Source organism: Schistocerca nitens, chromosome 7 (genome assembly GCF_023898315.1).
Source record: "Schistocerca nitens isolate TAMUIC-IGC-003100 chromosome 7, iqSchNite1.1, whole genome shotgun sequence".
Lineage (NCBI taxonomy): Eukaryota > Metazoa > Arthropoda > Insecta > Orthoptera > Acrididae > Schistocerca > Schistocerca nitens.
In genome coordinates, this window is record NC_064620.1 from 118,534,884 (window position 1) to 118,547,971 (window position 13,088).

The 13,088-nt window shown below is 41.7% G+C and overlaps 1 protein-coding gene across 1 annotated transcript in view; it reads right to left on the bottom strand.

Annotated features, from left to right (window-relative positions):
- The window catches only part of LOC126195385 (TBC1 domain family member 23), a 242,644-nt gene that overhangs the window by 144,142 nt on the left and 85,414 nt on the right, over positions 1-13,088 (bottom strand). Inside the window, exons 5-6 of the mRNA XM_049933975.1 lie at positions 9,709-9,833; positions 4,414-4,564 (exon numbers count right to left, since the gene is read on the bottom strand). Of these exons, the coding sequence (XP_049789932.1) occupies positions 4,414-4,564; positions 9,709-9,833 (276 nt within the window). The remainder of the gene's footprint in view (positions 1-4,413; positions 4,565-9,708; positions 9,834-13,088) is intronic.

Genomic DNA, 13,088 nt, shown 5'->3' on the forward strand with positions numbered 1-13,088 from the left:
GTGATTTATAAAACCAAAATACAAGAACCAAAAACCATATTTATACAGACTTTACCTCGAGGGAGTTGAGGGAGTTGTAGAGAGTAAAAATTTTGGGACTAGACAGAGGTTGGAATACATCCAACAAGTAAACAATGATGTCGAGCATAACAGCTATGCTGAGATGAAGACGTTAGCAAACAAGAGGACTGATTTGAAGGGGGGGGGGGGGGATTATAAAAAGCATGGGAAAACTCAAAGGCGGGTCCTTTACTCTGGTACTGCACTGCTGTATTCTCAACGAGTTTCCATTACTCATAAAGTAAGAAGTAAGGATGCTCAGTAGTTTAGAGGAAAGATTAGGTCCTTCCCCTACAAATTATCTATTTAAATTCTAAGATTTACAAAAATATGGAAGAGAGAGATTGTTTCTCACCACATACAGGAGGCATTGAGTCGCACAGGCACAATGAGAAAGACTGCTGAAGTAATAACCGAAACAGAAAATACACAATTCTTTTACTAAACACACAATTCTTCTACTGTTATAAATGTTTATAACTCACTTTTAGTGTGTGTCTGTGATGGGTTGGTTGGTTAGGGGAGTAAAGGGGCTAAACAGCCGGGTTATTAGTCCAGTGTCTGTGTGGTTGTGTGTGTACATGTGTTACTAGATAAAGAATTAGTGCTCAAAACCTAGTGTGAATGCAGTGTTTTGTTACGTGTTTCTGTGGTTCTTGCATCAATACAAGTGGTTGGCTTTCCATTATTTTATGTATTGCTCTTTTTATGGCAAACTGTACAAAATGGTTTTCAGTACTGTTTATATTAAACAAAGAAGTGCATTTTTTTAAAACAATGTTACCATCATACCACAACCTATAGCTTATTCTACATTTCAACATAATTTCCACCAATTTCACATCACTCACTATAGCAAAAAACAACCTCCTGAATTGCAATATCATTAAAATCTGCCACCTGACCATGGCTGCAGAGCTGTTTTGACATCATCATTATCATGGTGCTGAGCATTCATATTTGCACCCCCCCCCCTTCTCCCCCCAGGGCACTACCACAAAAAAAGCAGGAATTGGTAGTAATCATTGAGCACCAGATAAAAGCTATAAAGGTTTAAAGGATAAATAAGTTGTTCCCAGACATAAAATGCAATGAGATATTGTCTCATGGTGCAGTATGTGGATGCACATTGTCACAAAGCAACAAAACCCATTTACTGAGCTTGAACTCCCCACTTTCAATAGTTTAAATGTTCTGTAAGAATTTTACAAAGCACATCTCTTGAAACTTGAGAAAAATCAGGAAGTGTCCAATTTCTTGGACTTTTGCACATGCCCATTTCACACTTTACCAGGGATGTAAGTAAATGCTTTAAATGCTTTATTCAAATATCTTACCATTCCACTACTGATTTTTTCCCAAAAACTTCATTAATTTGCCGATGAACTTTAATACCTTCCACATCTTTTTTAATTACAAAACTAATCACTGAGCATATTTCACACTTGATAGGATTTCAGTTAATTGAAGTTTGTTGAAATTTCTCAAGGTGTTTCATAGTAAAGCTGACTTATCAATTCCCTCCCCTTTCTCCGATATCCGCCCCCACTCCAAGGAATGCTAGGTGGTTCAGTCACTAGTTTTCCTTATTTTTTTAAATCCAGGCAGTGGTTTATTAGTGTACCAACTTTGGCTAAAATCACTCTAAGTGCTATAGAGTTATGTATGTTGCATGTCACTCCTTCCTTGCACTCACCCACGCCTAGGGTTTAAATGTTATTTTATTTAATCGTATGGTGATTTTATACAATATACAGTTGATATAAGGCAAATGATTTTATACAATATACATATGATATAAGACAAGATTAAACCTTAAAGTCTGTGTTCTTCAACCAGTTAATTAAGCTGGGTGTGAGAGTGAACAAGTCATCGGGAATTCCAGGGTATGAATGAATTGGACAGCGTTGGACTAAATGTTCAATTGTCTGCTCTTCTTGATTACATTCACACATTGGTGAACTGATCCAGCCCCATTTCTACTTGAAGTACCTACAATAACCATGTCCAGTCCTTAACCTGTTGAGGCAGCACCAAAGTTTCCTCGGTAGGTCAAAACCTTTTGGCTTATTTGTGGGACCAAGTTGATGGGCTCGTGTTCTCAATGTTTTTGTTGACCATTCATGCTTCCAGCTTTCATTTAGATCAAAACCATCCGCGATGAGTTGTCCTGCAGTGATACATGCTGATCTTCTTGATCGCAATTGTTGCTGTGGCGGATGACAGAATCCCTGGTGCAGTGGTAGAGAAGTTGATGTAGAGATTTTCTTGGCCTCCCTCAGGAAAGCTTGTTTTGCCTTAAGTGAGGTGGAGGGATGTGACTCAGTGGCATGGGGTTGATTTGATGGAACCAGTAATGCAGCACATTGTGTCGTTAAGTTTTGTGTCTACCTTCTTCACATGTACATTTTCCAACCAGACAGGTGCACAGTACTTGCAGCAGAGTACACAAGACTGATGCCAGTTAAACGCAGACAGTCAGCAGAGGTTCCCCAGGTGGTACCACTGAGCTTATGTAGTATGTTGTTCCTTGCAGCAACTTTATGAGAAAGCTTGGTGATGTGCTCTTTGTAGCTCAGGGATCTATCTAGAGTGATTCCGAGATATTTTGGGAAAGGATTGTACTTCAATGCTTATCCATTGATCAAAACTCTTGGTTTGTAGTTCGCAGCACGATTCGCTAGACGGAAACAAGAGACTTCAGTTTTGTTATCAGAACTGACTGATCGGTCCATAAATCCTATGGATTCAACACTAACATAGTTTTATTCATTATGTTTTTTGTATGTCAACCCATTAATACCCCAGCCCAGAGCTAAGGGTACCAAGAGTCCCATTTATACTATCTTTGCCAGAAAAATTCCAGGACAGGTGTTTTTATTCTGAGTTTGCAGTACTAAAAAGGAACAAATATTTTTATGTTACCTAGTTTGTGTGTGTTCTTGAAATGACCTTAACCACGATTCCATACAAACACACTAGGTAGCAGGGCTGCGCTTAGCAACACACTGCTCTGGTTCTTGGCACATTAGTTATGGTGACACACTAGATGCTGATTGAGACCAAAGAGTGAACATTAAATTCTGTGTTAAGCTCAAGAAAACCCCTTCTGAAATGTGGACAGTGATTAAGCAAGCATACGCAGACAAGGCACTTTCAAGGAAATGTTTTGTGAAGGCGGAAGTTCAGTGCAAGACAATCCCACAGTTGTTGGACATCTACAGAATATATTGATACAAACATGTTACTGCAAGAAGATCATCTTATAACTGTGTGTGCAATATTGGAAGAACTGAATTTCAATTGTGATGTGTATCATAAGATTTTACACGAAGATGCATGGAAACGGAATCTTACTGCAAAACTCATCCCTCACAGGCTAGCAGATGAACAGGAGGAGGAAAGGTGAAGAATTTTTGCCGAACTACTGGATAGAGACATATGTGATTCTACATTTCTGTCAAAGTATATTACTGGGGATGAAAGTTGGTGCTACCAGTATGATCCACATAGTAAGCATCAAAGTGCTGAATGGCAGAGTCCTGGATCACCAGCCTTGAAAAAAGTCATATGACATCCTTTGAGAACAAGGAAAATGTTGATTGCATTCTTTGAGAGTAAAGGATTAGTTCACCATGGGTGTGTTCTTCCTGGTCAAACAGTGAACCACCACACTCTTTACATTTAATAAGTCTTGTAACGTTTACAACAAGCAATTAGACACTGCCACCCTGATTTGCAGTGTTCTCACAACTGGTCCTTACTGCACGACCCCATACTGCTTTATCTGTTATTGAGTATCTGGCCAAACATTCTGTTAGTGCCATTTCACATCCGCCACACTCGCCAGACATCTCGCCTTGCGATTTTTTCTTGGTTCTGTGAGTGGAAAGACAACTGAAAGGAAAGGTTCATAAAGATATCACAGACAACTGAGCTTACAAGTATCGCAGTTGGAAAGTTCCCTGCTTCCTTCCAAGACCTCCAGAAACATTGGCAATTGTGCATAGATAGCTAAGGGGACTACTCTGATAGGTGCTAGGAACATTACTCTGTACGAGCAATTTTCTATTTTTAAAAAACACTGTCATGGAGCTTTTCAGAAAAAGGGAGTACATACCAGCTTTTTACAAAATAGAAAAGTAAAAATTACTGTGTTAAAATTATTGGAGTAAGCACAAGTAGTTATATGCAATTAAACGAGTTACCTATTTTTGTAGTCTGCAGCAGCTTTTTATTTTTGTTAACATATGATTTCACTTGTTACACATCAATGAAGTTTCATAAATGGAGCATGAGTAATGAATGAATTGAAAGCATCCACTGTTCAGTTCCTTACATTCTATGACTTACCCTTCTAAATGTAGACGGCGTCCGAAATGCATAATACTGAGCTAATGAGCAGAAATCATTGACATCATCTGCCTCTAAAGCACATGGCATTGATGACAGAATATCTATAATTTCTTGTTTGTTACTGTTTTTCAGTCCAATTATCTGAGATCTGAAACGAATAAAGGAAACAAGATTACATCACACACACTACAAATTGTCTACAATTAAGGGTAGTGCTAATTGAGATGTTGATCATGATTATTATTTAAATAATGTCCAATTTTTATGGTTCAAATACGATGTGTGTATTTAATGTAATGAATGGTCTAGTAGTATTATGGAGACTTTCATGCAAACAATAAATCATCTGGAAAACAAAAGCAATCTTCTTTGCGTAACATTCAGCTAAAAGGTTACTAGTTTTTCCTTAATTTTCAGGTAAACAGACACTAGGTGTAAAGTACTTTATTATAACAGACATATGATTAACGCTGTTTACAAGGATGCAGCTTTTATAGCTCGCTTATTCAATTTATATTTTCTGTTTTCACTTATGCTTCACCCTGCTTAGCCATTTGTCTTCAACACAAGAGAAATCAGAAAAAGATACCTACTTAACATCTTTCATTCCTACAATAATGGAAAGTCACAGATGGCATATTATCATTTAGCTTGTCCCTGTTCCCACAAACAAACAAAATAGCCCCTCTATCTCCAACTAGGCCTGAAACAAATACACTTGGGAAGAAACTTCCTGGCGGATTAAAACTGTGTGCCCGACCGAGACTCGAACTCGGGACCTTTGCCTTTCGCGGGCAAGTGCTCTACCAGCTGAGCTACCGAAGCATGACTCACGCCCGGTACTCACAGCTTTACTTCTGCCAGTATCTCGTCTCCTACCTTCCAAACTTTACAGAAGCTCTTCTGCGAACCTTGCAGAACTAGCACTCCTGAAAGAAAGGATATAGCGGAGACATGGCTTAGCCACAGCCTGGGGGATGTTTCCAGAATGAGATTTTCACTCTGCAGCGGAGTGTGCGCTGATATGAAACTTCCTGGCGGATTAAAACTGTGTGCCCGACCAAGACTCGAACTCGGGACCTTTGCCTTTCGCGGGCAAGTGCTCTACCATCTGAGCTACCGAAGCACGACTCACGCCCAGTACTCACAGCTTTACTTCTGTTTCGGTAGCTCAGATGGTAGAGCACTTGCCCGCGAAAGGCAAAGGTCCCGAGTTCGAGTCTCGGTCGGGCACACAGTTTTAATCCGCCAGGAAGTTTCATATCAGCGCACACTCCGCTGCAGAGTGAAAATCTCATTCTGGAAACATCACCCAGGCTGTGGCTAAGCCATGTCTCCGCTATATCCTTTCTTTCAGGAGTGCTAGTTCTGCAAGGTTCGCAGAAGAGCTTCTGTAAAGTTTGGAAGGTAGGAGACGAGATACTGGCAGAAGTAAAGCTGTGAGTACCGGGCGTGAGTCATGCTTCGGTAGCTCAGATGGTAGAGCACTTGCCCGCGAAAGGCAAAGGTCCCGAGTTCGAGTCTCAGTCGGGCACACAGTTTTAATCCGCCAGGAAGTTTCATATCAGCGCACACTCTGCTGCAGAGTGAAAATCTCATTCTGGAAACATCCCCCAGGCTGTGACTAAGCCATGTCTGCGCTATATCATTTCTTTCAGGAGTGCTGGTTCTGCAAGGTTCGCAGAAGAGCTTCTGTAAAGATTGGAAGGTAGGAGACGAGATACTGGCAGAAGTAAAGCTGTGAGTACCGGGCGTGAGTCGTGCTTCGGTAGCTCAGATGGTAGAGCACTTGCCCGCGAAAGGCAAAGGTTCCGAGTTCGAGTCTCCGTCGGGCACACAGTTTTAATCCGCCAGGAAGTTTCATATCAGCGCACACTCCGCTGCAGAGTGAAAATCTCATTCTGGACACTTGGGAAGATTCGTAACATTGCGCTGCCTGATTATAACAGCACACAGATGATGATAAATTGAAATCTACTAATCAGTATCTCCAGCATAATGGAGTTAGAATGAATCTGCAACTGTTTTGTGATTCCAATTAACTATTATGAAAACGATCTCATATTGCACAGGAAGAACATTTATTTATTGACTGATTGATGAAAAAGTCTGAAGCCTGTTATCAATAAATAAATAAATATATAGATAGATAAATGTTCTTCCTGTTTACTGTAAAGAAGTTATGTCAAATTGCAGATAGACACAATTAAAGGACACTCGCACAAAGCTTTTGGCCACAGCCTTTGTCAGTCACACACACACACACACACACACACACACACACACACACACACACAAAAAACCGCCAACTCCAGCATCTCGGGGTAGAATATCAGTCTGGCCTGAGATGCTGGAGTTGGAAGTAGTGTGTGTGTGTGTGTGTGTGTGTGTGTGTGTTTTAGTGACAAAGACTGTGGCCACAAGCTTTATGTTAGTGTCTTAATTGTGCCTGTCTGCAACTTGACATGTATTCTTTACGGTAAGTAGCAATTTATCTTTTCCTACAATACTGATATTCCTACCTGGAGTTTCCATTGTTTCATTAATGTTCTTCCAGCGCAATGTAAGATGGTTTTCATAACTGTCATCAAATCTATTAAAGTGAACAAAAATTTTCTAACAATATGTCAAAACACAGAGAGGAAAAGTTGACCAGCAAAACCAGATCCATTATGAAACTTCCTGGCAGATTAAAACTGTGTGCCCGACGGAGACTCGAACTCGGGACCTTTGCCTTTCGCGGGCAAGTGCTCTACCAACTGAGCTACCGAAGCACGACTCACGTCCGGTACTCACAGCTTTACTTCTGCCAGTATCTCGTCTCCTACCTTCCAAACTTTACAGCCATGTCTCCGCAGTATCCTTTCTTTCAGGAGTGCTAGTTCTGCAAGTTTCGCAGGAGAGCTTCTGTAAAGTTTGGAAGGTAGGAGACGAGATACTGGCAGAAGTAAAGCTGTGAGGACCGGACGTGAGTCGTGCTTCGGTAGCTCAGTTGGTAGAGCACTTGCCCGCGAAAGGCAAAGGTCCCGAGTTCGAGTCTCGGTCGGGCACACAGTTTTAATCTGCCAGGAAGTTTCATATCAGCACACACTCCGCTGCAGAGTGAAAATCTCATTCCAGATCCATTATATTTACTTATAGATGCATTGCATACTCCACCAGTAGACATCAGTTTTGCAAACCAAATGTTATCGAGAAATCACAAGAAATCATAAGGTCACTGAAAATGGATGTAATTCAAATCTGTAACAGCAGCGGTGAAACTGCCAGGTAGAAGACATACTGTCTGGTAGATTACGGATTTCTAGGACCACACTTTTTTCTGAGGAAATTAACCCCTCTGTTTGACTCTCTAAGAAAATATGTGAGGTTTCATCATCCTACTATTCTCAGAAATATCACACTGTAGCTGCTAGTGTACAATTTCATAAACACCATAAGGAGCAAGGGCAGTCACGTTGTTCACGAAGTACTGATTAATATAGTAGTTTGGTTTCTGCGAACCAAGAATTCAAAAATTCCTACTCAGCGCCCGTAACTTGAAGCTCTACTGTATAACTATCAAATAATCAGGAAACTTAAAAACTGTCGAAACTTGATTATCATTTTCTCAATGATATTCTATGAACTGTGCCAGTGTTTGAAACTGGCAGTCAATCAGAGCTTACAGGAAACCACACAAGTAGCTGTAGGTAAATCACGCCTTGGGTTTCTACGCCGAATGCTGAATGGCCTCGGGATCGTGAGCTAAACCATCAGAGTCTTGGGGGTAGAAATTATCTACACATAAACGTCAGCAGGGGAGATTTGGAATTAACAAGAAAACTCGTGCATACACGACTCTTACCACATACTTTGCAACTTGCAGCCACAAAGGGCAATACCTTATCAAAGGACAAGTCCTCCGATTTCATTGCCGTATGGTATCTTCTGTGGAGATGATTTGGCATTACAGCCTGGCCTCGTAGACCAAGGGACTGCACCACTGTCATTGCCACCATTCCCACCATCACCTCCACTGCTGATGCCAGCTGATATTGAGCTGCTCGTGAACCTCAAGGACAAAGGCAGTGTGGCATTCCCTTAATGGGGCTGGGACATAACAACCAACAGCTCCACATTACTGTCCAATGAGCACAAAATTTTGTACTTGAAGCAGTATGTGTCAATTCTAGGGGCGAGGGGTTCTTATGCTCTGGTCTGACAGTCACTTAAATAACCTGCTGGAAATTATGGAGCCTAACATGCACCAAGCAAGGTGGCACAGTGTTTAGTACACGACTCGCATTCGGGAGGGCAACGGTCCAATCCTGCGTCTGGCCATCCTGATTTAGGTTTTCCGTGATTTCCCTTAATTGCTTCAGGCAAATGCCGGGTGGTTCCTTTGAAAGGTCACGGCCGATTTCCTTCCCCAGCCTTCCCTAATCCGATGAGACTGATGACCTCGCTGTTTGGTCTCTTCCTACAAATCAACCCAACCTTAAATGCAAGCAATATCAAAAGTTTGTGTGTACTCTTGGAAGATGGAAACTAATGTTAGGTAAGTGGTGTTACAAATATAAAAACACCTTCAGACAACAATAGCAACACGGATTACTCAAGTGAGAGTAAATGGACGTAAATACCATTTCCCACTTACAGACTTTCACTGGCTGTCTTCAAAGTGCTACATAATTACTGTGTTTGCATCCACTGTCAGATATGCTTTGGCGACCTGCAGCAGTTCAGACATGAACAAAGCCTAGTTTTGGGAAACACCACATCACTTGATTTCATATTGCATGTCTTTATCTGATATACAACTGAACTGTGGAGTATAAACCTCTGATCAACACCAACACAAAACTTTGTTGAAACTCATGTGTATGGTTATTAACTTATTTTCATACTTCCTCTCTGTGACAATACACAAACAATTCCCCAAAAATGTTCCAGTTTCTTGTACATTAAAAAGTGTCTTACTCATACACCAGTTCTATTAAATTTTCATATAATTATGGCATTTACTTCTTGATGTATTTAACAAATGTTTCTAATATTTTTTGAATCAATTAAAAGTAACTGTGTTTCAGCTCTACCAACATGTCTCTCTCAATTATATTAAGTCATACAGCACAGGAACCCTACTGTATTTCATTACCTCGTCATTCATTCTAACACTGCACTGGCATGCAACAAAATGATTAAGTTTTAAATACATTTCAATAATTTCTCACTTTTGGTTAGCGAATGATTATCCTTATGATTTCAAGCATGCATTTCTGGTAATTTACCAGCACTTACTTTCCTCACCTTGCATTAACAAGCATTACAAGAGCAAGGAAGTAGATGAAGAATGGATCTTCTTGACGGAAATAAACATCCCACATGCAAAGTACAACAGGCAAGCTGCACGTTGCTGCAAACAGCGACTGGAACTGATAATCACGAATATATTATTAATGGAAGTTTACTGAAAAGGTAATGTTTCTCAAGAAGAGCACAGATTCAAATATAAATGGTACTATGAGGGCCAACTGTATAAAGCAACTGACCATAGATTAACACAGAAAATGATCTCAGATCAAACTGCATTTGAAACCCTGCATTGTATATATGTTAATCCCAGATTGTATAACTGTGAAGTAGGATCATCTCTGACTGGCAAAATTTCACATGTCAAGTCAAGTTCAGCTGCAATTGTCAACTCACAATCTTGTGTCTTTACAAAAAATATGTTTTTTGTTTACTGGAAATACAGTCAAGAAGAAGTAAATAATAAACAAGTTAATAACACGAAAAATGTTAATCAGTCATGTGAATATGCCACTCTCACACTACGGAAACTCAATTTTTTTTTTTAAATATGTAAGGTTAGGCCTTGCCGCAGTGGTCACACTGGTTCCTGTCAGATCACCAAAGTTAAGCGCTGTCGGGCTGGGCTAGCACTTGGATGGGTGACCATCCGGTCTGCCGAACGCTGTTGGCAAGTGGGGTGCACTCAGCCCTTGTAAGGCAAACTGAGGAGCTACTTGATTGAGAAGTAGTGGCTCCGGTCTTTTAAACTGACATACAGCCGGGAGAGTAGTGTGCCGACTACATTCCCCTCTGTATCCACATCCAGTGACGCCCGTAGGCTCAGGATGACACAGCGGCTGGTCGGTACCGTTGGGCCTTCCAAGGCCTGTTCAGACGGAGAGTTAAGACAGAGGTTAATAAAGCACGGAAAGTTCTGATTGACAATTATGATTATTTAGGAATAAAGGGGACAACACCAAAAGGCAGAAGTGCTGCACTGTCGATAGGTACAAAAACAAAAAGTATACTCACCATGGACCAGGAAAGATCTGGCAGTTGACTGAGCACAATTTAGGGTGACGTACGTGTGTGTGTGTGTGTGTGTGTGTGTGTGTGTGTGTGTGATTGGGGGGGGGGGGGGGGTGCTTGTTTTTCCTACAAACTTGAAAAAAGTTAGCAAAGCTCTGTACCTTTTGTCTGTGTACCTATCAACGATGCAGCACTTCTGCCTTTTGAGTCATCTCCTTTATTCCTAAATAATTGCAAGGCTAGGTTAAGAAATTACATTATGCAAGTAAACCATGGAAAGTCCAGGTTGAAATATCAATGATTATGAAAATGATAGACTGCTATTTACCATAAAGATGATATACTGAGTTCCAGATAGGTACAACAAAAACATTGTTAACACTAAGCTTTCGGCCAAACCCTTCTTCAGAAAAGAAATAACCCCCCCCCCCCCACACACACACACACACAACACAACACCACACATATTCACACAAGTAGGCACACCTCATGCACACATGACTACCATTTCTGGCCACTGTAGCCAGAATGCAACTGTTGCACTGAATGAAAGCAGCGATCAGGAATGGGCAAGGAAGGAGGAGGGATAGCAAAGGGTGGGGAGAGAGAAGAGTGCCATCAAGTAGAGCATGCAGCTATTACTGTAGAAGGTGGCCAGCAGCTTTGGGATGCTGTGGGAGTGGGGGGGGGGGGGGGGGGGGGGGAAGACTGGTGGGTGTGTTGGCAGAGAGTGAGCACAATGAGGGAGAAGGGGCATGAATTGGGAAGAGGTTATAGGACAGTGGGAGTAGAAACTGTTAGTGTGGGGACAGAAGGTTAGCCTGATTGAGAGTAGAACAGTTTTGGGAGCAGAAAATGTGATGTAGGGGTAACAACCATCTGCACACTTCAGAAAAGCTGGAAGTCATGGGGAGGAGCTAGATGGCCTGGGTTGTGAAGTAGCTATTAAAATCAAGTATGTTATATTCAGCTTCATGTTGTACCACAGGGTAGTCTACGTTTCTCTTGTCTCCAGTTTGGCAGTGGCCGTTCATCCAGGTGGACAACTGTTGGTAGTCATATAAATACAAAAAGCTGTGCAGTGACTGCAGCAGATCTGGTATATGCCATGGCCACTTTCACAGGTGGCCTCCCTTTGACAGGGTAGGATGAGCCTATGACAGGACTAGAACTGGAAGTGCTGGGTCAGTGGATTGAGACACAACTGACTTCACAGACACCAGCCCAAGAGCCAGCTACAAACCACCCAGTATCACCCCGGATAGGAACAAGTGAACTGATGCCTTTACCAGGGTTTTGATTACCAATCATCATGTCTTGAAATCAAGGACATCCAACCCAAGATCATTCCCACCCCTCCTAAAGTGGTATTCCGTCGCCTACCCAACCTTCATAACATCCTAGTTGTGCAGATTCTTTAAATAGTCTTTATGCAACATAAATATTTGTAATTATTTTTATTCGTATCATCTCCATGCAGCAAAGATATTATAGGGAGGTATGATTACCATGCCTTAAACCAAAGCTCGAAGAAATTAATCTTCAATTAATGTTCCAGAACTGCCACGATGCTTCTTAACTCATATGCATCTATACCCGCATGCGCTTCTGGAATTACAATTCCTGGTGCAGCTAAACTTGCACTAGCATAACTATGTCACATTATCTCTGTCCCTAACCATTATACAGTCCATCCCCATGCCACTCCCAATCTCAGCCCCTAGCCACAGGGATCTTATCCCTGTGTAAGACCCAGGTACAAGACTACCTAATCCACCCACCCAGCACTTCCCACTCCAGTGCTGTCACAAGCTCGTCCTACCCCATCAGAGGCTGGGCCACTGGTGGATGCAGCCGTGTAATATACCAGCTCTGCAAAGCTTTTTATATTAGTATGACTAATAGCCAGCTGTTTACCAGGATGAATGGCCCCTGCCAAACTGTTGTCAAGAATAAAGTTGACCACGCAGCGGCACAACATGCAGCTAAGCACAACATCCAAAATTTCAACGGCTGCTTCACAACCCGAGTCATCTGGATCCTTCCCTCCACTGCCAGCATTTCAGAAATACGCAGATGAGAGTTACCTCCCTCTGAGCTGCTAACCACTCACCCCCAGCACATTTCCCTCCCCCTCTACCCACCCCACTTGACACTAGCCCCACCACAATCAGTCCACCTGCCACAAAACAGCATTTTCACTGTCAGTCTAGGTAGAACCATGCAGTAGGTTTTTTTCCCCCCACTCCTAGCTTGTCAAAGGATAAATCCAAAAGTTAATAAGTTTTCTTTCTTTTGTGAGGTGCCTAGTGAGAACCAAATGCTTCTACTTTTCAGTGTGTGGTCTCCTTTCATCATGTAGTGTT